General features: G+C 49.6%; 2 protein-coding genes across 18 annotated transcripts in view; both read right to left on the bottom strand.

Annotated features, from left to right (window-relative positions):
* Window positions 1-592: 592 nt before the first annotated feature.
* The window catches only part of GNAS (GNAS complex locus), a 66,807-nt gene continuing 44,004 nt past the window's right edge, over window positions 593-23,395 (bottom strand). For 2 of the 17 annotated variants that reach the window (XM_032607178.1, XM_032607177.1), the window contains 12 exons: window positions 15,332-15,404; window positions 12,364-12,408; window positions 8,131-8,185; window positions 7,924-8,043; window positions 6,095-6,192; window positions 2,606-2,660; window positions 2,395-2,468; window positions 2,207-2,265; window positions 1,978-2,098; window positions 1,680-1,810; window positions 1,395-1,462; window positions 717-1,118 (listed from right to left, as the gene is read on the bottom strand). In XM_032607178.1, coding sequence (XP_032463069.1) covers window positions 972-1,118; window positions 1,395-1,462; window positions 1,680-1,810; window positions 1,978-2,098; window positions 2,207-2,265; window positions 2,395-2,468; window positions 2,606-2,660; window positions 6,095-6,192; window positions 7,924-8,043; window positions 8,131-8,185; window positions 12,364-12,408; window positions 15,332-15,404 — 1,046 coding nt within the window. In that variant the 3' untranslated portion in view covers window positions 717-971. Of the gene's footprint in view, window positions 1,119-1,394; window positions 1,463-1,679; window positions 1,811-1,977; window positions 2,099-2,206; window positions 2,266-2,394; window positions 2,469-2,605; window positions 2,661-6,094; window positions 6,193-7,923; window positions 8,044-8,130; window positions 8,189-10,943; window positions 11,408-12,363; window positions 12,409-15,327; window positions 15,405-18,445; window positions 18,580-18,753; window positions 18,953-19,085; window positions 19,526-21,630; window positions 21,884-23,395 lie in introns of those variants that run through there. The other 15 variants (XM_032607181.1, XM_032607185.1, XM_032607179.1 and 12 more) reach the window with 15 other exon arrangements.
* Window positions 11,208-23,395, bottom strand: part of LOC116740990 (neuroendocrine secretory protein 55-like) — a 58,174-nt gene continuing 45,986 nt past the window's right edge. The window contains exons 2-3 of the mRNA XM_032607196.1: window positions 15,332-15,404; window positions 11,208-11,407 (exon numbers count right to left, since the gene is read on the bottom strand). The gene's annotated coding sequence lies outside the window, so the exon portion shown is untranslated. The remainder of the gene's footprint in view (window positions 11,408-15,331; window positions 15,405-23,395) is intronic.

Consider the following 23,395-nt stretch of genomic DNA (forward strand, 5'->3'; position numbering starts at 1 on the left):
TTTGATAGCTTAGTAGCAGCTTTATTCCTCCTCAACCCCCACCTCCCGCCTTTACTGAGATATAATTGACAAAATTTTAAGATATTTAAAGTGTAAAATGTGATATTTAATATACATTGTACACCATTCCTTGAATAACTCTTTTCCTGATTGTAAACTGCATTCCTAAATTCCTCCCACCCAGCTGAGTCCCTGTCTTAATGCAGGACAGACAGCTGAAATTCAAACACCTCTTTGGGGAGACTAGGCAAACAGGCACATTGTGAGACAATACATAAGGGTGTAAGTTGATAGACTCTTTGGATAGGGCAGCAGTGATCAAAGCATAGAACTTTTTGGATGGGGCTTAGTGGTTTTCTATGGGGCATGGGTTCGAGAGGAGGACAGAGTGGACACTTTGTATTGTCTGCAAATTGTTTTCAGAAACCCAAGGTTCGGTCAACAAAAACATAGAGTGGCAATATTTTATACCCACTTATAACCTTGGGGCCTTGTCACCTCACCACGGGGGCCTCCCAACTTCTGATGCAGTCAAAACCCTGAACAATGGGTGTCTGCTTGCAGCCACAAATAATTCACGGGAGTCACATCCTTTGCTCACATTTAATTTTTATTTTGATTTTTTTAATGCTGCACAACACAATACTTATTTCATTTGTTTCATTTATGTCATTTATTCTTTTATTTCTTTATTTCTGTTTGCTGCTGTTATTTTACTTATACTTAAAGAGAGAGGGAACGTTTGTGGCCTTTTTTTCCTTTATCTTTTTCTGTAGGCCGCCTTAAGCTTTCTAAATTTGGAATATTTAAGCAAGCTGAAGGGTAAAGGGGGTTTCGCAAAATCACTTGAGGGAAAGGAAAGGTTGCTTTGTTAATCATGCCCTATGGTGGGTGATCAACTGCGTGTACAATTACGTTTCACTTTTAATTAATTGTGCTTAAGGCCTTAATTAAATTTGGAAGTTCCCTTCTTAGAGCAGCTCATACTGACGGAGGTGCATGCGCTGGATGATGTCACGGCAGTCGTTGAACACACGGCGAATGTTCTCTGTGTCCACAGCGCAGGTGAAGTGAGGGTAGCAATAGTGGCGCCCGTCTCCACTAGCAGTGCTGATTCTCTGTGGGCACAGAAGGAAACTCGGTCAGTGCCGCCTCTCCAGCAAGTCCCCCTGTCGGCAGTGGGGTCACCTACCAAGGACTGCCCACCAGTCATTGATGTTATGTTAAAACAAACCCAAGTTGAGGGGCACAAAGGCTAAATTCATACTGACTATTGGTGAAATAACACTGAGGAACTGGATGGTTTGATCCCCAAATTTAGAAGTAAGGAAACTTACACCCCTAAGAATAAGAGAACAAGCAGAGAGAGGGAACCAAAGACAGTCTCTACTCACCAGAAATTCATCTCGAATAAAGTACTTGGCCCGGGTCACGCGTGGGTCCTCTCCGGGCTCAGGAGTCGCTGCAAAGAATATAAATATTTTGTTACTTAAGTGATTAAAATAAGGTTCTTTGGCTCCCCCTACAGATCCCTTATAGTGTGGTGGTGGTTGAGGGAGCGGGGGGTTCCATTCTTAGAGGATGTTCATTTTAAAAATCCAGAACAGAAATTTTTAACATATGCAAGACACCCCGTAGGACCAAGGGGGCACTGATCAACTGCAGAAGGCCACACATACCATCCTCAGGAGTAGTGTAGCGAGCAAATTCTGGAAAGTAGTCCTCAATCTTCGATTTTCCAGCAAGGACTTTCTCAGCGAGCAGATCTTGCTTGTTGAGGAACAGAATCACAGAGATGGTGCGCAGCCATCTAAGAAAGAGAGACACAGGTTTAATGCTCAGGAAAAGAAAGGATTCTTTCTGCAAGGGGTTTGAGATGCTTGCCCAAGAACTTGCACAAGATTCTTTTCTACTAGCCGTGCAAATACAGGGCCTTGAGATCAGTGGGGAGGAGACCAGGGGGGTCACCACCCAAACCTGTTGTTCCAGATGCTCTTGAAGAGGTTCAGCGCCTCCTGCAGGCGGTTGGTCTGGTTGTCCTCCCGGATGACCATGTTGTAGCTGCTGCTGGCAACCACGAAGATGATGGCAGTCACATCTTCGGCACAAGAAAGCAAAAGCAGTGCACGTTAGAAGAGAAAATGATCCTTAACGATGAAAAAACCAAAATGTCCTTAAAGAGCAGAGAAGCCCATGGCTTCCGTACCATTGAAGCACTGGATCCATTTGCGGCGTTCATCACGCTGGCCGCCCACATCGAACATGCTGCAGGAGAGAAATGACACCTGGTCACGCCAAGGGCCAACACTGGTCCACCATTCTCCCTGCCAGAGGGAACCTCAAGAAATCTCTCTCTCTTTTTTTTTTTTTTTTAAAAGGGAGCCATTTACTTACTGGAAGTTGACTTTATCCACCTGGAACTTGGTCTCAAAGATTCCAGAGGTCAGGACACGGCAGCGCAGCAGGTCCTAAAACAAAATCTTAGGTCAGGGGATCTCACCCAAACCAACCAAAACATTATTAATAATTGACAGTCTGGAGCAAAAGTCTTGACTAGTTCGGAAAGAAGGCTCTGCTTCCTCTGCTTATGAGACCGTGTGCATACCTGGTCGCTGGGCACATAGTCAGCCTGCTTGATGACGTCAATCTTGTCCAGGAAGCTGGGAGGGAAAGAAAAATGCACAGGGGTGAGCACACACTCACGCCACTTCGCCCACTATTCCTGCCTCTCTGCCAAGTCCAGCTAAATGGGAATGATCACCCCACAGTTACCTGGCATTAAGTCAATGCGGAGTTTGCTTGTGTTCATTATGAGTCCAAGCTTATGCCTTAGAAAAGGTTAGAGCAAACAGACTTTAAGATAAATGTACCTGGCTGACCAGTGGGTCTAGGAGCCAGGAGCTCGGGGTGGGCTCTCAGGACCCCTGGCCTACAGGCACAGCACAGGTCAGTGCAGAGCTCTGGTCTTGCTTTAAGCTTAAAAGGCCGGTTCTGTGCATGTCAATTAGCTGAAGGCCCAAAATCAGGTCTGATTTTGTGCCGTTTGATAAAGACTGAGTAAAATATTCAGATTTTCAAATTGTTTGCCTTTGACTAAAATGGCAAGTAGTTTGAAAACTGTACCCTTCCACGCCACACAGTTTTTTTTTTTTTTTTTTTTTGTTTTTTTTTTTATGCGTTACGCGGGCCTCTCACTTTTTTTTATGCGTTACGCGGCCTCTCCCGCTGCGGAGGACAGGCTCCGGACGCGCAGGCTCAGCGTCCATGGCTCACGGGCCCAGCCGCTCCGCGGCATGCGGGATCCTCCCAGACCAGGGCACGAACCCGTGTCCCCTGCATCGGCAGGCGGACTCTCAACCACTGCGCCACCAGGGAAGCCCGTTTTTTTTTTTTTTTAATGAAAAAGATGGCACACTTTAAAGAAACAAGGATTCCCCCCGCCCGCCCCCTCCCCAGCAAGGAACTAATGAAAATAAGATTGAGTTACTCAGAAAGGGTATCCCTTCCTTCTACTTTTAAGAAGGGGCCCTTTTGGCCCTTACCACAGTGAACAGGAAACAGACACAAAGTTCCCTTCCGTTCCACTGGGTCCATGAAATAGAACAGTCCAGATATTAAACTTTGAGTTTTCAAAAAACCTCACGGCCATCCAGGTTAGGGGCCCTTATCTGGGCAGGGAGCAAGTACAGTGGAGGGGCGGGGGTGGTCTCAGGGGCCATCATTAGTGATGCAAAAGCCTTAGAGGGAAAAGCAGTGTTTTCTATCTCCCGCTCCACAGCCATAACTGTTCCCAAAGTAAAAAGTATCTTGCTTGTGTTGCCTGACTAGATACACTGTTAGGAAAAATAACTTCTAAAAGATTGGACTAATTTAATTACTGTGAAAAGTTAATATTAAAACCAGCTTTTTGGGGGGCAGGGGTCTGGATTGTAAAGTGGGCTAATCAGGAAAAAAAATCACAAAGAGAGAAAAGTCTATTTAAAGAAATTCTATAAGGTTTCCCCCCCTCCCCGCCCCTTCCTTTTTACCAGTTTAAAGTTAGTCTGGCTTAGAGGATATACCGACTTGCCCAATCAGTCTTACATTACAGCACCGGGCCAGAAATAGCTCCCCAGCCGCCCTGGCCTGCAGCACGTTGCCATGGCAACAGAACCACAGTTCTATAAATAGATCATCAGCACCAAATCTTGTGAGAGAGACATCTGGAGTAAGGCCAGCCAAACCCCAGCTCAACAAATAAAAATAGGCACCTTAAGGAACGGGCAAGGTACCAGGAGCTCAACTTTAACATAAAGGCCGTTAAACCAGAAACACGTTGGTCACTGCAAAGGCAGGGCTACTTTTAATCATCGGGCTGGGGAAGACATTTTCTAAGATTCAAGCTATGTTCCCTTTTTCCCTGGAGTTCCCTTGAAACTTTCCATAAATTGTGCAAATGTTGCCATTTTCAGATAAAGTTGCAGGAGTAACTGAATTTTGCCTTAAAAAAACAACTTTTAAATGGTGTGAGATTCAAAAAAAAAAAAAACTGGCTAACTGTTCATCAATGAAGTTGTTACACCCTCCCCACTTCCAGAGCGCTCAAAACTGGGATGGTTAAACCCTCCTAATCTTGTACCTGTACTTCTGACTTGGATCCAAAATACAAAAGGCAAACAATTCCAGGATTTCCATTTGTTTTGCGTTACTATAATTAGCACTTCCAGCTTTAAGCTCAAACTTTTGAGAAAATCAGGGGCTTTGTTGAAGAAGGGGTGGGGGTGGGAGGGTCACAGGGACTGGCCCAGATGGACTGTTTTTCTGCTCCTTGAAAAAAAATACAGATTTGCTTGTATATTAAAAAAAAAAAAAAAAAAAAATCACAAAATAGCTACAGGTGTGACAACTGAAAATAATCAAATGCATTTTCGATGGGAAAGCAGGGCCAGGGAAAGATAAATTGATAGGTTTCACAGCCCCTAACATCAGCTTGTGTGATGTGTCTCTAACAGGATTCTGGGGAGCTTGCTTCGCGTTCGCTGTTTGAGCGCTGTCACCTCTTCCTCCCTCCTGTTTATTCGAGTGGTTTTCACAACAAGGTCCTCCGGCGTGGGGCTCGCCTCCTACGTCATGCGATCTTAGCTTGTTGTGAGCCAGCCGGGGTACCTTGGTCCTGGTTACTTAATATTTTCAGTAGCAAAATTGTTTGTGAGTTTCAGTTACTTACATGAGAGAGGCTAAAACATCACAAACCTCGCTTGCCCTTCCCCCGGTCAAAAAAGACAACCCAACTTGAGAGAATGATAACTGAGCCCGCTCAGTACATTTGTGCAACGTCAGCAAACAAACGATACCTTTAAAATATTTGTGATGGCTCTGAACCTCCCATATTTGCTATGTTATGTACAGGATGAGGAGGGTCATCGACTATTTAAAAGGCAACTTTCCAGCTGTGTTATCACATCCACTGGAAGGCAGCCCATGAAAGGACAGAGCAAGGACCCCATGGGGGGAGCATCCTTGAATTAAGGCCCAGTGTGAATGAAAAAATAAGGATAGGAAATGGAATTCAACACAGTCCCCGACTCTAGATGAACTAGAAATATGGCACTGTGGAAGCTACTGTAGTCACCTACCTGACAGCAGAGATAGCAAAGCAACTTATCCGTCACCAAGGAGGAGGAGGCATATTTTTGTCCTCACTGTTCCTGTTTGTCAGGTTTTTACATTACGGCAATAAAATAGAATATTTCTACCTGATGCAAAGTGTGAGAGCTGCCCTATCTCCCCAAACGCTTGGAGGTCAATTCAATTAATTACTTCAAGCTCACTAATTATGAATGTCACTTCATTGCAGGCAATTATCATTTTGCTCTAACAGGCATTGTTTGTATAAAAAGAATGTCACCGCACTAAAATGTGCAGTTTAAGGGCTTTATAAAACAAATGAATCAGACTAGAACTTTCTAACCGCAGGTGGGAATAACTGGCTGGCTTCTATGAAAAGAACTCATTTACAAGTAACTTGAAGAGTGGGAGTCGAGGTTTGTAAGGTTCTCTCCGTGCGCCCGTGTGTGCCTATCTCACGTGCGGATGTGGAGCCGGGGTTACTCACTACTGGGCACAGTCGATGAGCTGGTACTCGTTGGAGCGCTCGTAGCAGGCACGCACCCCCTCGTCCTCCCACAGAGCCTTGGCGTGCTCGTAGAATTCCTGAAAGTGAACAGGAGAGAGAAGGTTTAGACGCGGGAGCTGCTCCAAGTCAATGAGACCGGAGTTCACTCTGCCACCAGCCCTGGGTGTGCTTATTCCCAATTTCGGGGCGAACTCAGGAGTGGGCGTTCATAAAGACCTTCAGTGTGCTAAACGTATTCAGAAATCGAATCCAGCCGTCCTCTCATTGTGAATTACTGTTCCTGGGTAGTTTTCAGCCTATAGTTTTTGGAGTGGGGGGCGGGGCCGGAGTAGACTACTGAATACGTTTGCTCACCCAACGGCTCATCTAGGAGAACTAGTAACCCATTAGGAGGCGCCGCAAACGTATGATTCCGTGCCGTGGAAACAAGACGTCTTCATTTGTGAAGATGTGGTGGGATCGAAATCTTCCTTCCGGGAAAATTATTTGAATTTCAGAAAAACAATATTATGGTTGGGAGTTGCTGGCAAATCCGACCTTGTCCATCAACGCCCGTCGATCAAAAGAGCAAGTGACCTCTGCGTGGTTTTAAACTGCAGCAGGTCACGATTCACATTTCATTTGAACAGAATAACATTTTTAATTGTATCGGGGCAATTGGGCCCTTACAAGGAAAGAGAAGGTTCTTGTGCAATGTGAATGCAGCAAGAAAAGGGTCAAAAGTAGGCAGGAACGTGAAGTTCAGCTAACAGAAGGATCCTCTTACGAGGTCACCGTCCTGGTGTGTTTTTAACGGCCTGCCTTTTTTCTCCTTATTTTCTCCTATACAGAATCACGTCTCATGAAAGAGTCTGTGTTTGGCATTATGTGTGCTGTGTTTACTGCTCGACTTCTTTTCCATTTAAAAGAATTTACCTAGCCATACTTACTAATACTGCTTCCTTGCTAGGAGAAGTTTGCAGCCAAACCCATTTAAAATACACAAACACAAATTCCCACGAAAGCCTGACAAAAGGCAACAATAAGTCATTGTTTTTGCTGTAGACAAGTCTTTTCCTTCTGGGCCTTATAAACTTGCCCATCTTTCCATCTTGTTTCCTGTTCCCCTCTTATAAACTATTCTTCCCCCACAAAGGGGTCAAAACATATACGCTCGGGCCACAGGCAATCTTGTGTTCCCTAAAAATAGTTCTTTATGGAGCAGACAAATCTTTGTAAGCAGTGTCCACGCCAGCCAGGGTGCATAGAGGACAGTGCCTGGGTTATGATTTATTTAGGTGAAGGTCTTTTCTTTCTTTTTTCTGAATAATGAGAAAAGACTTCATTTGCCCCAAGACAAGGACTGACTTTAGAAAAACCTTAATAAAGGTTAAATGGCAAATTGTTTCAAATGAGAATATCTTCCGTTTGTAAAACTCAGAGCTGGCACCTCATTTCTGCATTCCTTGGTATCTTAGGATATTCTCGATTAGCTAGACAATTAGCATTTGTGTGCCATACTTAACAGTTTGTGTCACAAGATGTGTATAAGGGAATAATGACGGCTGCCACAACTCGTGACTTTTTCTCATAAAGGTTTACAGTCTAATACGGCGAGAACTGTAGTACTGAACTGTGACGTTTACTGGTGGGGACGGGCGAGCCAAGACTCACGATGGGTGACAGAAATTCGCTCATGAATCTTGACCAAAGCTCTAATGATTATCTTTCCTATCAATATCACGGAAATGGGTTTTGCTGGCAGCGTGCCTGTGCGGGGGACATCCCAGGGGGTGTGTGGGGTGGGAAGGGGCACGGGCTTAGCTTACGGGAGGGAAGTCAAAGTCTGGCACGTTCATCACGCTCAGAATGTAGTCCACTCTGAACTGGTTCTCGGGGTTGGCCAGCTCCACGGGGGGCACCAGGTTGCTCATGGCGGCCACGATGGTCTGAAAAATGACGGAGCAAAGCGGTCAGGGGAACAGCGCTGTCTGACAGGGAGGCTAAAAGAATGACAAAAAGGACCAGGCACGTACTTCAATGGCCTCTTTCAGGTTGTTTTTGATGTCCTGCACTTTGGTTGCCTTCTCACTACAGTGGGATTGAAAAGGAAAAAAGAAAATCATATTGCATCACGCTGACTCACAGTGTCGCTTCAATCACGATTTTCCAACTAAAATAGTATTCTGTTCTTGAAGGAGTGGTGGGTTCAGATCGGTGCAGAGGTTGGAGGTTGGTGAATAAAGGTGGTTTCAGATGATAACCTCCCAGACTGTGTCCTGAGGACACGCCCAATTGGGGCAGATTACCAAGTAGGCATCTAGATAAGGATCAAGGCTACTGTACCAGAAGTGGGGGCTGGCTCATCACTATTCAGGGGTGCTTCCATTTTCTTGAGGCCCACACCGCACACCAGCACTCCCGAAAAGGTTCCTACTGGCCCTTGCTAGCATCCCTGCTTTGGGGGTGGGGTTGGGAGGGGGAAAAGTTCAAGGTGTGCCTTGGGGCTTCCTCAGTCGCTGGATGAGCACACGGACAACCAGTGGATGAAATGCAGGTGGTGGTGTTAATTACAGATTTGAGGGCTTTGGGGCCCTACGTGTTTATCTCAGTAGCCACTGCAGCCAGCAGCAGTGGATGACATTCCTAGTTGATGATGTTAATACAGATCGATCCCTCGATGTGAATAAGGTAAGAAAACGTTCTGCCCCCGGAAGGCTTTATGATCTGGGATTTATTGGGGGGAGGGGAGGGAGGCGGTGTGGCTCATGTCCCTCCGTTAAGTAGAGGTTAGCGTTTGTTGCTTATTGATTTTAACTTGGGCACCTGGGACGGCCTGTGTGTAGCTGTGGAACCATCTACGTTCAGGGTCCCCAGGACCACAGATAAAGGCCACGCCCTTTGGCTCTGTGGTCCCCTGACGTTGTTTGTCCCCCTGTGTCTTTCAGACACTGTCCTTCATCACAGGCACAGCCAGGGAACATTCTCGGGTTTGTGTTTTTAGGGGTTAAGGACCTCTTGCTCAGGGTGTAAATCTTGCCACTCTACTGCCCAGGCGTCACCTCTTGGTTTGGGGGGTGGGATGGGGTACTGAACCCACAGCCATGACACACCTACTGCGTATTGGGCCCTGGGGTGTGACAGCACCGTCACGAGGACCTAACGTGCTGTCCTCACAGAGGAGGGAACTGAGGCTGAGGGAGGGAGGGTCTGAGTGACAGAGGCAGGACGACAGAGGGGGAGACAGAGTTTACGTTTTTCTTGCCGGGATTTTTAAAGAAATGTCTTTAAAGAGGGTCCCAATTTTTGACGTATTCACGGGGTTAATTGCCCAAGAGTCGTGCGACGGAGGTAGAAATTAAACACGTGAGCCCCTCAAGGCAGAACACGACAGGACATTAATGCGGAGGACACGCGGGGTGGGGGGGGAGAGGGGGCGGGTAACAGCAAAGTGCAGCCCAGGGGGGAGGTCAGCATGTGAAGTGGGGAGGCGGCTCTCGGGTCGGGGGACCACGGCGGTGGGGGATGGGGGATGTCACGTGCTCTCCTGCAAGAGCCCCGCCCCCTCGAGAACCGGGCCTTTCCTTGCATATTCGTTCGAGGGGTGGGCCCTCGTTTTCTGAATGATCTCATCGCATTTCATCCCTACCCCAGGGGCAAACTGGCCTTTGAGACCCCGCCCCTCTCACACCGGAATCAGGAGCTGCTTTAGAGGTGCTGTGCTCATCAGGGGCTGAGGGTGTGGGGCGACAGATGGTACCAGGAACCCCCTCATGGTCGGGAGAACTCCAGGCACGGATATGAAAGCTGTGCTGCCAACCAGGAGAGTGGGGTCCGTGCCCCAGGCCCCCAGACTCTTAACGCAACGACCCTAGGCTTCAAGGGCGAGTGTCCCGACCCCTCTCTGTGGGGCTGTTCTGCTTCGTACGTTTCTGAAAATTACTAATCGTGTCCAGACTTGGTGCTACAGTCTGAATCAGGTATTTAAGACGTTGGAGTTTTAAAAGGACACGTGTTTGTCCCTAACGTTCACCCAGGAATTCAAAGTCAAAACCCCATAGGACAAATCCATTCCCATTCATTAGAAACAAGCTCCATTTCCGTGGTACTGAGAGCCTTTAACCTGTTTTTATGGCCCCTCCAGAGTTAAAATTAGATATGTCCGGGTATTTAATACCCAGATGAACAAAGAGCAAGAGCAAAGTTATTTCCAGAAACCTGATTCTTTCATTCAGTTTGATATTTTGGTCTAAGTAGTAGTATAATTGGAAAACTTCCAGTCTTAAATACGGATATTCTGAGAACGTGTTCAGTATTCATCTACGTATGTGAATAGGTGTGGGAGTATATCAAGTATAAAACAGCTAAAATAGAAATCTAAAATCTAATTCGGGCGTGTAATACTAAAACATAAAAATTCCTCCATTGAAGCAGTTACTCTGTAGATGGAGCTATGATTCTGGGGGCTGGCAGGTTTATCATAATTTTTACTATCGCTTAATGAACTTAATGTTGATGGTGACATTCGGAGAAAATTCCTCAGATGTCTCTAAGCTACTTAACAAAGCCAAAGTGTGTATCAGTTGCTAGAATTCTGATGGACTGGAAAATGGGGGCTGGAAGTACTTATAGGATATTGTAGCTTCTCCCCCCACCCCCCATGTATAAAGCAGATCAGGGCTGCTTTCTACGCTAGGTTTGAATTCTAAGAGCTGCCCACCCCGCTTCCCCCCCACCCCCCCAGCTAAGTATTAGGGGAAGGCTATGTCGTGCTAAGTTCTATACCTTTTTTATCTTTATGCCTTTCTTTTTTCCCTTTGGTGGGAAAAGACAGAAGACAGACGCAAGATACAGGGATTGCTGAGACATGCAGATAAGTTTTATTTATCACATATGTTAATACTTATTTCTACTTGTAGAACAGAGTCACAGATAGAAGAGCAGGCTGTTAGTAGGTATTAGAAGGGTTCAGGGGTCTAGCATAGCATCTAGTACACAGTAGGTGGCTCAGTAAAGATGTGTCATAGCTCTCAGATGCCAACTTCTGGTACAGTAAACTGTCAATCACTTTTTATGTAGATGCCTTGGATAGCTGATACACTACATTTTTGTCAATTAGGAATTTTTTTTTTTTTTTTTTTGTTATCTTTAGAGGTTAGGTGGTAGGGCCCCCTCCCCCCTCCCCCCTCCCCCCCCCAACAGAATAGTATTCTTATTAGAAGTTCCTAAGACGGGCAATTCCAGCATGCAAAGTGTGATGGGACATAGCCGGGAAGATGAGACACTGAAGCCATCATCTAGGGGTATTATTGTCTAAAAAAAACAGATGAACAAACATGTGTCAGTTACTTGGTCCCGACCCCCCCAGTATCCTTTGCCCCTCCCCTCCCAGGCCACAGAAGCTATTTCTTTGAGAGGCCCTAGGCTAGGTCAGTCGGCTCTGCATGTTCTCAGGAGAAATAGCTGCTCCCCCACTGCAAGCTGAATAAGCAAAGCAGTGCTCAGAGGGTTACCTGGCATGCGTGTGTGCGTGTGTGCGCGCACGCATGGGCGTGATGGGCAGTGCGGATGCAGGAAGTGAAGAAAAAAAATAATTTGATAATGAATGGAAAAAGATGGAGGCCATCATTAATTTCCTGTCCACTAGCTAACATAAAGTGCCTTGGGTTAAAATAAAGTTGACAATTTTAAAAAGACCAGAGGCTTTTCGAGATCATTCTCAACAACGACCTCCCCCTCCTCCTCGGCATTTTGTTTTCCCAAAATTAAGGACAGTGTGGCACCACGTATTTTAATAGAGGTAAAAAAAAAAAAAAAGCCCCCCCCGGAGGTCTGAAATTTTAAAATCAGACCAACCACTAGATAGATGAAATTTAGTAGTTTTAAAAATAAGTAGCCAGTTTTAAAAGCAAGTAGCCAATTCAAATGGTGAGCTGGGGGGTTGGGGGGGAGGATAGAAACCATATGGAAAAACATCAATTGTAGAGAAACCCTAAACTGATAGTCTAAAGTCGAAATCTATAGCCTTCCCCCAGCTGGATCTAATTATACTTTAAGGTTGGCCAAAAATAAATTGTTTTGCACTTCACTTGCTCTGAAATGTTAAGAAATGATGCTGTTTGCAGACATATACCAAGATGAATGATGGCCCTTAAATGATTTTGGTTTTCTTTTCTTCCCGGGTCTCTGTGTCCTCAGTTTCCCAGTATGACCTTCGTGTGTGTCAAATGTGCGTGTGAAGAAGTTTCTCTGTTTTTGAATGTGCCTACCCATCGCTGTTGCTCCTTGCGGCCTGCGGGTCCTCTTCGCCGCCCCTTTTAAAGAGAGATTGAAAGCTCACCTAATCTGCAAGGCACCGCAATTTCACAAAAACCCCACACAGCCTCTCTACATTCCTAAACAAACGGCCACCATCCTCCCGTTAATTCTTAGGTCGCCTTTCTGGCTAAATTGGGATGTCTACTGAGACTGCAAGCCGTAGAGGGAAGAATTCCACACCTTCGGTGCAGTGTTGGCAGAGTCCTCTGGGGACTCCCGTCGGGTACAGAAGAGACGGATAATTATTTTCTTGTGCTTTCACTAAACGTACATGCATCAGGGAGCTTTATCTCACAATTCTTTGGAGAATACAGCAGCGCATAAGGCCCCTGATTGTCCCAGACGTCAATCTTCACCATGTTGCATCTGAACACAGACATGGGTGCTTTTGGCCCATGATTTCCTGGTGCCAATATTAATTTCCTCCCTTTTTGTAGTCGGGAAACTGCATGTTATTTCTATATAATTGCTCCCCATAAACTGTCATCAATTAAAAGTGTGCCTGGACCATAAGGCAACAAAAAATAAAAAGAATAAAACCCACCCACTACCACCAACCCTCCCCACCCCCCAAAACCCAATCTTCATGAATGGTAGGAAATCCTCCTCGAAGGTGGGATGGGCAAGATGGCTTAAGCTGTCTACGTGGGTTTGAACTTGATTAGCTTATTAGCTCAACCAGTGTTAATGGCACTTTTTTTTTTTTAATGTAAGATAGAGAGTTAGCGTTGAGTTAGGAAAATCCGCATTTGACCTCTGTATTTCTGAAGGTCAGATTAATGACATGTTACTCTGCAGATGTACTTGGCACAGCAGTCTGCGGACGGTTAAGGCAAATGTAATAGCTCAGCCCAGCCCTGACAAAGCGCACATTTATGGAGGAAGGAGGGAGAGACCCTGCACCACACAAAACACCCTTTCGTGGACGGATGTCCCCACTTCACAGGGAATTCCTAGTGGAAAAGGAAACCGCTTTTGTTGCAATACCACAGCGAGGAAAAAGAAAAAAGGAGGCTCAGTTGGACAAGATAAAAATAAGGTTTCTAAACTCACGTAAAGAATTCCCCTGTATGTCACTTTCACGGGCTAAATTTAACATCCTCCGAGATTACCTATGGCTTCCTCTACAAAGCAGGCAAACTGGGAATGTCGCTTCCTCTTTTGAGAAAATAGAAAAGAGAAGTTCTGGTTTAAATGCCTCGTCTGCATTACAAACGGGCTCACTTAGGGAGGAGAATCCTTTCCCTAAAAATTAAAACATTTTAGGGCAATCTGCAGAGTAATAAAACTTTAAGTTAATTTATGTCAAGGATGTCCTATCTTCTGTTGGACTCGAGCTAAGGTAAACAGTGGCTGTTGCATCCTTTTAAAAAATTCGAGCCATGTCCAGTTTTAATCAAAATATTTATCTAGAGGGTCCATGGTCAAATTATTTTTGCTTAACTAGCCTCATGAAGAAGCTCTACCCAGCAAGTTGCAGGGGGGAAAATTATGCAAGATTTTTCTTTAGATTACAAAATCACAGCAAGAAGCCTATTTCAGGTTTTTTGTTTTAATTGACGGATGGCAACTCTGGTGGCAAGGCTTCAGAAATTAAGAATTTCAGAACTGGTTTGTGACAAGTGAACTAACAGCATGTATGTGCGTATCAGTAACTCATCAGGAGCCATTCATAAAATTAATAGTCCATCCCTCTGAATTTTAAAGCTTAAAAAGCATCCTAAACTAAAATGTCCATTTGTATGGGTGATGTCATCCTTTTCTCCACCCCCCCCTTATTTGGTCTAAGAAATTCTAGAATTTTCCATAAAGAGCCTGTTTTCCATAAACTGCCTTCAGCTCAGTTCTTTTACCTCTGAAAGGTGATAAAATTCATCTTTGTCATGCCCCCCCCCCCCTTAGCAGGCGACAGTAACTTTTTTTTTAACTGGTTTGTTTTGGGTGCACAATTGAATTAAACTATGCCCCTTTGACTCAACCTTCCCTTTTGAAACCAAGGGGGAAGGCAACTTTCAATTGAATCCAGGTTTAAGAAAGGGAATAGGATTGCTAACCAACTACTAACTGCAAACTAGTGGCTTCAGGTGTTTGTAATCTAGTGAGGTTAACTGCTCTCAACCCCGTGAAAACAGTCTGGGTCTGGGGAGACTTGTGCCCCTTATTTGCATCCTTCCTGGCAAGTAGAACGCCATGCCCGTCTTTTACATCCCTGATATAGGCATTCTCGTTTCATCTTTATTCTCACTGCGGTATTGTCACATTGTCCTATAGGAAAATGCCCTGAAGGACTTTTCAAAGGCAAAAGTACCTCTTGGTCTGGCCGGAAGTGCCCAACTCCCAGTCTTTCCATCATTTAAACGTCTCCTTTTTCTTTTCTTTAGGCAAGACCATCGATTTTTAAAAAGGGAAGCAATGATCTACCCATGATAATTCCAAAGGGGGTGAGGGGTGGGGAATGAGGAATTATGAACAAGGGCTGACTCTCCCAACTTAGTTTTATGTGAGAATATTATTGAAACCATGTTTCCCTAGTAGTTTACAACATCCTGCACTGGTGCATTGCGCTGAAATGTGCTTGGGGGCGGGGGGCGTCTCTGCAGTGGTCAGCGTCACCAGGCAAAAGGGTGGCCACGGCCAGAGTCAGCTATGTCTGAGACCCACTGCACCAAAATCTGCCACAGACCCGTCACAGGGCCAACACTGGGGCTTTATTATTATTACTGTTTCGTTGCTGCGCCAAAGAGTAAAAGGAGGGAGAGGAGAACAACCCCTAAAGAGCTCTTCCCTGGATTTTCTAACATGTAGGCTGAAAAAATTCAAGCGGACGTTGCCCAACCCCCAAAAGCTACCTAAACTTCCTAAAGGTTAGTATCCAATGTGCTACTCTGCCTGTGCCCTTGCCACAGATTTGACACTTACTCTCCATTAAACCCATTAACATGCAGGATCCTCATCTGCTTCACGATGGTGCTTTTACCAGATTCTCCAGCACCTAGAAAATGAAAGTAAGTCTCAGGTTAAGAGGGAGGCATTTTACACACTTTGGGCAGGGAGGAGAGAGAAAGAGGACTGCCGTTTTCTCCATAGAAGCAACACACAAAAAACAAACAAGAGACTTGCAATTTTCCTTGACATTTCGACGCAGAGAAAATGAAATAAACATCCAACTTTGTGTGTACCTGCAGTATTCCACCGTCAGAACAAACAAGAATGAAAGGTTTTGGTTTGTTTAGGCGTTTTGTTTTCTTTTTCTTTTTCCTTTTGGTTGCCTTAAAATTTGTGGGGTGGGCAAAGGGGCAAAGAAAGAATGACGCAATTCTGTCATGGGGGGGGGTCAAGAAAATTGCTGTTAAAGCCATGAAACTGGATGTTTGAACTATGAGCGTTCACTGGTAAAAATGTACACATTAATGTATACGACCACATAATTCACTGCTCGTCAGATGTTTCATGGTTAAAATACCCCAGTATTCACAAAACAATGCCCCGGCCCTGCAGGCGCCCCCAGATCACGTACTGACGCAGCGACTGCCTCTTCAACATTTTCTCAAGGCTGCTGCGTTCTCTGCAGGGTTCTCGCCCCCTGGGCTACTTAAAAATCAACCCCTCAGCCCCATACTATTACATTTTATCCACTTCTCCACACCCCTCCCCCTTTTCCTGCTAACTTTTGTTTTCCTAAAGATAAACTCTGGATACAACAACCATGGGGGGGGGACACCATTGATTTGCTGTCACCTTCTCGAGAAACACATTTAAATATTAAATACAGGGCTTGAGAACTACCCTATTAGCATGTTAAAAGGGCAGGACTTTAATCAGAAGGGAAAATATTCCTAGGAACCACTGAATTTTCAAAGATTCCAAGCCCTTCCCAACGAACAGAGCTAGAAGGGGCACATGCCCCCATTTTAAACCACCTTTCATTTGTAAAAACATATATTTTATGGAAAAAACACAGTTCCACCAAGCTAGAAGGAGGATTGCTAGTTTCTCATTTTCTGTTTTTGCAAATGGATACTCTCTCCAACAACTAACCCTGAGGGGACAATTTTTGTCCTCCTCAAGCACAAACCTGTTTGGTTTTTTAGTCCTCTTTTTCACTTTTAATTTTATTAATTGTTTTGTTTTACTGCCCAGAGAGCAAAGCATTCCTCCTTCTCTTGCCTTTTCACAAGGCTGTAATCAATATCTGTAAAAAGTTAAAATCAGTTTCCACAGAAACATTGATTTCAAAGCAAACATTCTATCTTAATGAGCCTAACTCTCATAAATTAAAATATTAAAGGTACGATTAAGAGATTCCATGAAGAGAATACATAGTCTTAATCAGAATCTCCAACACTCTCGTGTTAAAGTGTGTCTCACCTCTCTTTACGGGCACAAACAGGTCCGTGCCTCAGTTTCCACATTTAGGAAATTAGAGAATTAGACTGAAAAATTACTGCAAGATCTTTTGTGATACTGTAATTCACTCAGATTTCATATCATTAAATTAAAGAAGAGGATTCTGGGCATCACTACTTTTCCTCTTTTGCGTGGGGGGCATCATTTGGTGAGAATCACGATTTAAAGATGCAAAATGTGTGGCACTGCCTTGGGCTGCAGACCCCCACATGCCAGAGCCTTCAATAAATTATGGTAATAGGGCTAGGACACCTGGGAAAGGTTAGCCCAGTGATGCCAGGTGTGTTCAGAGCAACAGTCTCAAGTGAAGACTTTGTGATCTCCGTGCAAGGCTGTTAGAAATTTAAGGTACCATTAACATCACACTTGTTTTAAATTAGTATTCAGATAGCAGGAGTGTTCCTAGGAAAGATTCTAGACTTTTCTAGGCTTATACTTTGAAATCAAATTACATTAACATTCACATAGCATAGTTCCACCTTTATAAGTTTTTGACGACACCTCAACGTACGTACCATTTAATTCTTGTAATTGCAAATGCATAAACACACACCAAAGGGACTTATTTTCACTTAATAATTTTCTGCTTTACATAAATCTGGACCCAGGAGAACAAAGACGTGACCCATCCAAAAAAAAAAAAAAGCAAAGCAGACGCCACCACAAAGAAAAAACAGCCCTTTACATTTTATTCTTCATAATCAAGCTGTTCTATGTGACCATGAACTAGGTCTTAACCTAGCAAATTCACAAATTAACTCAGATAGCCAAATTACTAAGGAAGTGGAAAACTTCCATACTAATTAATGCTTGTGTAATTCTTCTGGTTATTTCAACAATTTCTTTTATGCTTTTGTTTGATTTATTTTCCCAAAGCAGCACCTTTAAGACAAAAGAGGAAAAGGCCATCTCCTTAGAGTTCACACACCCCCCCCACCCGCGTTTTTTTTTTTTTTTTTTGGCCAAAGAGGAAAAACCGCAATCAAAAGAGAAAACCCCAAACCAAACAACCAAATGTCACTTGACAAACAACTAATGTAGTCTCATCTCCTTCCACCTGGAAAAAAAGTCTTTTCCTTAAAGCATTCTCAATCCCCCTCCCACCTTGAAAAGGACAAAAAAAAACCACGCCATTTCCAGACCAAGAAGCCATTTACAGACAAATGTCATTTTCCAGTTCTGATTTGTGCATGTCTTTTTTTTTTTTCTTTCCATTTTTTTCACAAAGCACTCTCAATGTGGCCGACTAACAGGAAAGTGTGTGTGTGTGTTAATGGTTTGGGGGGGCGGCAGCTGCTACAGTTAATTCTCTTCTTTGCTTTTCAAAGAGCCTGCATATCTGGAAGGGGAAAAAAGGTCATACTGTAAAATGACGTGTCATTTGGCTTCACTGGGCACTTAGAGTACTAACTCCATTTTTTTTTTTCGGCCTTATTTTATTCGATTCTCCTTCTCTTCCTTCCACGGCCCGGCCCGGCCCGGGACACGTCTGCTCCGCGCACACAGTGTGTCCTGCCCGCAACGCACCAAGTCGCGCCCAGCGGCCGCCGCGCTCCCTCCTCCGCCCGCCCCCCCCCCCTCCGGCGCCACGACTCGCCCGCGCCCCCTCCCCCCTCGCTGCACCACCTTTACCACTCCGAGCCCTTCCGAGGGGCTGATGTCACCCGCCCCCACTCTCCTCGGCCACTTCTCCCGCCGAACCTCTCCCCTCGACGAGGCCCCCTCCGCCACCGCGGCGCCCACCCCCCCCGCGTCACCCCCTTCTCCGCCGGCCCCTCTCGCTTTCTCCCCTTCCCTCTCCCAACAAATCACACACCCAACGGAGGCGGGTCCCCTCCCTCGGCCCGCCACCCCATTTCCTGTCCCCAAAACCCTCTTTTTGTCGCAGTCTCCCGAGCCCTTTGGGACTCCCCCTCCCCCTCCCCAACACGCACCCGAACCCCTGGCGTCGTGTAGGCCTCGCGGAAAAAGAGAGAGAGAAGAGCGAGGGGGAGGGCGAGAGAGACACAGAGAGCGAGCGGCCAGGGGAGGGGACCCACGCCCGCGTCGCCACGGCCCCCGGACCCATTTTGGGCCCCCGCCCGGCCGAATGGCGCCCCGGGGTCCCCCTTCCGGCCTCGCCCCCGGGAGACTGAGCCCGCGGGCGGGCGGCGGGCTCGGGAGCGCGCGCCCGGGGCGGGGGGCGGGCTCGGCGCGCGCGGCCTGCGGGGCGCCCCGAGGGGCCCCCGGGCCGGGCCGGGGCCGGCGCCCCCCGCCCCGCCCTTACCCAGCAGCAGCAGGCGGTGCGTGGCCCGGTAGACCTGCTTGTCCTTCTGCAGCTGCTTCTCGATCTTTTTGTTGGCCTCGCGCTGCGCCTTCTCCTCGTTGCGCTGGTCCTCGGTCTTACTGTTTCCGAGGCAGCCCATGGCGGCGGCGGCGGCGGGGCGCGGGGCGCGGCCGGGCTGCGGCGGCGGCGGCGGCGGGGCCGGGCGCGGGCGGCCTCACGCGGGCGGAGAGGGCCGGGGCAGCCGGGCGGGCGGGCCGGGCGCGGGCTCGGCTCCTCGGGGAGGAGCGCGCGGGGCGGACTGCGGACCGCGGACCGCGCGGGGAGGGTGGTGTCGGTCTGACCGACCCGAGCGCGCGGCTCCCGGCCCCTCGAGCCGAAGCCGAGGGGTCTGATGGCCGCCGCGGACCGAGGCGGACCAGAGCAGGAGCTGCGGGAGCTGCTGCCGCCGCTGCCGCCGCCGCCGCTCTTATTGCCTCGGCCGGGGCCCCGCCGCCGCCCCGACCCAAAGCTCCGCGGCGGGCGGGGGGAGGCGGGGGGAGGAGGAGGCGGTGGCGGCGAGGGGGGTGGAAGGAGGAGGAGGAGGAGGAGGGATGAGGAGCGGCCGCGGCGGCGGGGAGGGCGGGAGCTGGTGGATGGAGGCGCCCCCCCCCCACGGGTACCCGGGGAGGGGGGGTCCCTCTGCCCGCGCCCGGGACGGGACGGGCCTGGGAGACGCCCCCTCGCCCCCCTGGCTCGGGCCCCAAGCGGAGCCGGCCACGGGGGGAGAGGGGGCGTCTCCGAGCCGGTGACGACCCCTCGCACGACGCCAACGCTCCACCCCCCGGGCCGCGTAGCCCAGCGGCCCCCGAGGCCGAGCCCCCTCCCCCCTCCCGCGGGCGCCGCCGAGGGGCCGGGGTGGGCGGAAGGGGAGGGAGCGCGAGCCAGAGCCCGGACTTAGGAAATTTTTCGAAAAGAAGAGAGAGACAGAGAGAGCTAGAGAGCAGGGAGTGTGGAAGAAGCGAGGCGAGCACGAACCAAAGGACAGAGCAACCGAAAAGGAAAATGTGTCCAAACACACACACACAAATACTCAATAAAACTCCACACTACACAACGATGGTGGTGTCTGGTGGCGGGGAGGGGGCGGGGGTCTGACTAGATGAGCCGCTCCTCGCGCCCCTGGCGCTGGGCGCCATGGCCCGAGCCGAAGGCACCCGAGGTCCCGGAGCGCTCACGGCCTCTGCGCTTAGCCCGGCCGCCCACGAAGGAGAAGAAGGCGCAGCCCAGGAACATTCGGAAGCAGCAGATCGCCCCGAAAAAGAAGCCGCAGCCGCGGCCCTGCTCCGGGCGCTTCTGCAGCAGGAAATCGAGCACCCACGCGGGGCTGCGCACGGAGAGGACCGGGAAGGTCAGGAGCGGCAGGTGGGCGCTCAGCGCGCTGATCTTCAGCAGCCCGGACCCCCACACGGCGCCCCTGAAGCCCCGCAAGGCGTCGAATAGGTCGTCCTCGTCCTCGTCGCTCGAGTCCGTGTCCCACTCGATCCAGATCCTACTCGTGGCCCCGGCGCCGGCGCCCACGCCGCCCCCGCCGGCGCCCTCCGCGGCGCCCTCGTCTGCGCCGCCGGCGGCGGTAGCGGCGGCGACCTCCAGGCCTCGGGCCTCCTCCTGGGCTTCTGGCACCTTCTTCTTCTTCTTCTTCTTCTCCTCCTTCTTCTTCTTCTTCTTCTGCATCTTCTCCAACTTCTTCCTCTCCTTCTCCTTCTTCTTCTCCTCGTTTCTTCTCTGCTCCAATAGCTTCCTCTCGATCTTCCGCCGCTCCTTTTCGGTCAGCAACTTCTCGGAGGGCGCCTCTTGCTCCGGCTTCTTGAGGGGCTTCTCGGTGTCCCCTTTCTTCCGCGGCGCGCGCGGCTCGGCCAGCGCTGCAGCCACCGCCGCAGCTTCGGCAGCCACCTCGGCCGCAGCCAACGCTGTCTTCCTCTCGCTCTCCACCGCCCAAGCTTTGATCTTCATAGCCATCTTCAGCATGGTGGCTCGGCCACCTCGGGGTGCCTGGCTCTCGCCTGGCCCGGGCGCCCTGCTTGCCCCCGGCCTCGGGCTGGCTGGACCCCGTGCGCCCCGTGTCGGGGGAGTCGGCTGCGATCCCCGCTGCGCTGCCCCGGGGCCGCGGAGCGCGGCTGCCGGGCTTCGTTCGGGCTGCTGGGCTGGCTGCCTAAGAGTTAGCGCCAAAAAAGGGTGAGCAAACGAAAAAGGGGCGAGAACAAACCAAAAAGCACCCAACAACACGAGAAATCAAAAAGCAACAAGAAACGTCAAACAACTCAAAAAAGAAAAGTGCAGAGGCACGATGGCACGAGGTTGCTGTTACCCTCAGGCGCTCCTTGGTTAAGCTCTTGGGCACGCCAATGGAGAAGAGAAAAGAGAAGAGAGAGAGAATTGGGGGGTGCCCGGGAGGCGCGGGCAGGGCGGCAGTGCTGGGGCGCCCCTGCCCCGTCCCGGCCCCGGTGGCTATTTCCCCGCGCCGGGCGACTCGCACTTCCGCGGGAGGCCACGGTGCCCCCGGACTTACATGTGAGTGAGGTGCACTCACACGCAAGGCAGTGCCTGCCTGCCTGCCGGCCGCCCGCCGCCGCCCCGCGCTGGGACAGGGGTTCGCTCCAGCCGCGGCGCCGCAGCCCGGAGCCAGAGAGCCTGCGAGCCAGAGAGCGAGCCGCGCCGGGCCGGCCACCTGACGCAGCCCGCTCCGCGGTGCCGACGCGACTGAGTGTCCCCGCCGGAGCAGCGCTCCTAAGCAGCCCGATGACGCCCCAGCCTCTTCAGAGGACGGACCCACCGTGACGGCCCCTATAAACCGAAGGGGAAGCCGAAAAATCGGCCCGCCGGGGACGCGCCCAAACGGGCCGCCGCGCACCCCGGAGGTGCAGGCCGGTGCGGGGGCCACGCGGGAGTGGGCGCGGGGCGCAGGTGACGCGGTGGCGGGGGCCGAGGGGGCGCCCAAGACGGTGGGCGCCGGACCCCGCCTCCCAGACCTGCCTCCCAATTTTCGGTGAGTGGTGTAGCCCTGGGCGGCGTGAAAAGTGTGCGACGGCGGCGCTTACCCCTGCTGCGCGCCTCCTTACCTCCAGCTTCCCGGTTAGCGCGCGCGGGGACCGCCACCCACCCCTCCCTCCCGGCGGCGCGTGCCCGGCAGCGGGTCGTCCGATGAGAGGTGTTATGTGAGCGCGAAAAACGAGCATCGCAAGAGCAAGCAGGCGCCGGCGACTCGAGAGCCGAGCGGTGGTGGCCGGGGCCGCGAGGTCTGCGTCCCCGGAGTCCTCCTGGGCGGGACAGGTGGCGGGCCAGGGCGTCCCGGTTATACGAGGCCGGGCCGGGGTGCCGTGGGGGGATGCTCTGGAACAGATGGAAAAGTAGTTTATTGAACACGAATTTGTTTGAGAATTGTTTAAAGACTTTCAAGTGTCCCACCCCAGCCCTGTCCCATATGAGGATGCGGTACAGCGCGGTGGGTGAAGAGCAGTCACACCAAGTTCTCAACGACTCGGCCGCGGCTCACTTTTCCTGGGACTTTGGTTGAGTCTCCTGGTTGAGCCCTGCGCGTGTCTGCTTGGGTACAATTCATTCATTCAGTCAATAGAAGTTTGGTCCGTGCGGCCCACCTTGGGCCCAGGTGAGTCAAGAGTAGCCCAGCCGTCAATCTAAGACTTGGCAACTGCCTTTGGTGGGTCGCGGCTGCCTGCCGGTCAACCCCAATCCATGAAGTAGTCGTGAACTCTCTCCCGCCTTTAACTTTCTTTCACTTCGAAACAGTAAAACTTTGGATGTTTGGGGGGACAGAAAGAAAGGAAGAGGCAGCCGACTTGTAAATGGAAACACAGCTAACATACCTAGGGGGTGGGGTGATTGTTCGGTTTGGTCAGAGGCCTTGAGTAAACTGTCCAAATAGTGTTGTTTTCTTTGAAAATAGACACTGTTAACCATTCAACGGGACTGCTGCAATCCCCCGCTTCTCCTCAGTTTGCTCAACTCAAAGTAAGAAAAGTGTCAGATGAGGATGTCAGCTATTATTGTTCTTGGCCCCATCCAGTACCCGCCTTCTACAAGGCCTCACTTTATGGACCTGAAAGACAGCGGAGGGCAATTCAAAGCCAGCAGAGAACACTTGGAATTAAGAACAGGAAGCGAAATCTTCACGCCAGACCCTCATGATCTACATCTGCTACCTCGCCTGACTGCGGGTCTCAGACTCTCTCGAACTCTGCAGAAAAGTTGCTGTGCTTGCCCTTTCCTCCTCACATCCAAGTAAGCCAGGTCTCAATCCCACTCTGGATATGGTC

This window comes from Phocoena sinus, chromosome 15 (genome assembly GCF_008692025.1).
Source record: "Phocoena sinus isolate mPhoSin1 chromosome 15, mPhoSin1.pri, whole genome shotgun sequence".
NCBI classification, from domain to species: Eukaryota; Metazoa; Chordata; class Mammalia; order Artiodactyla; family Phocoenidae; genus Phocoena; species Phocoena sinus.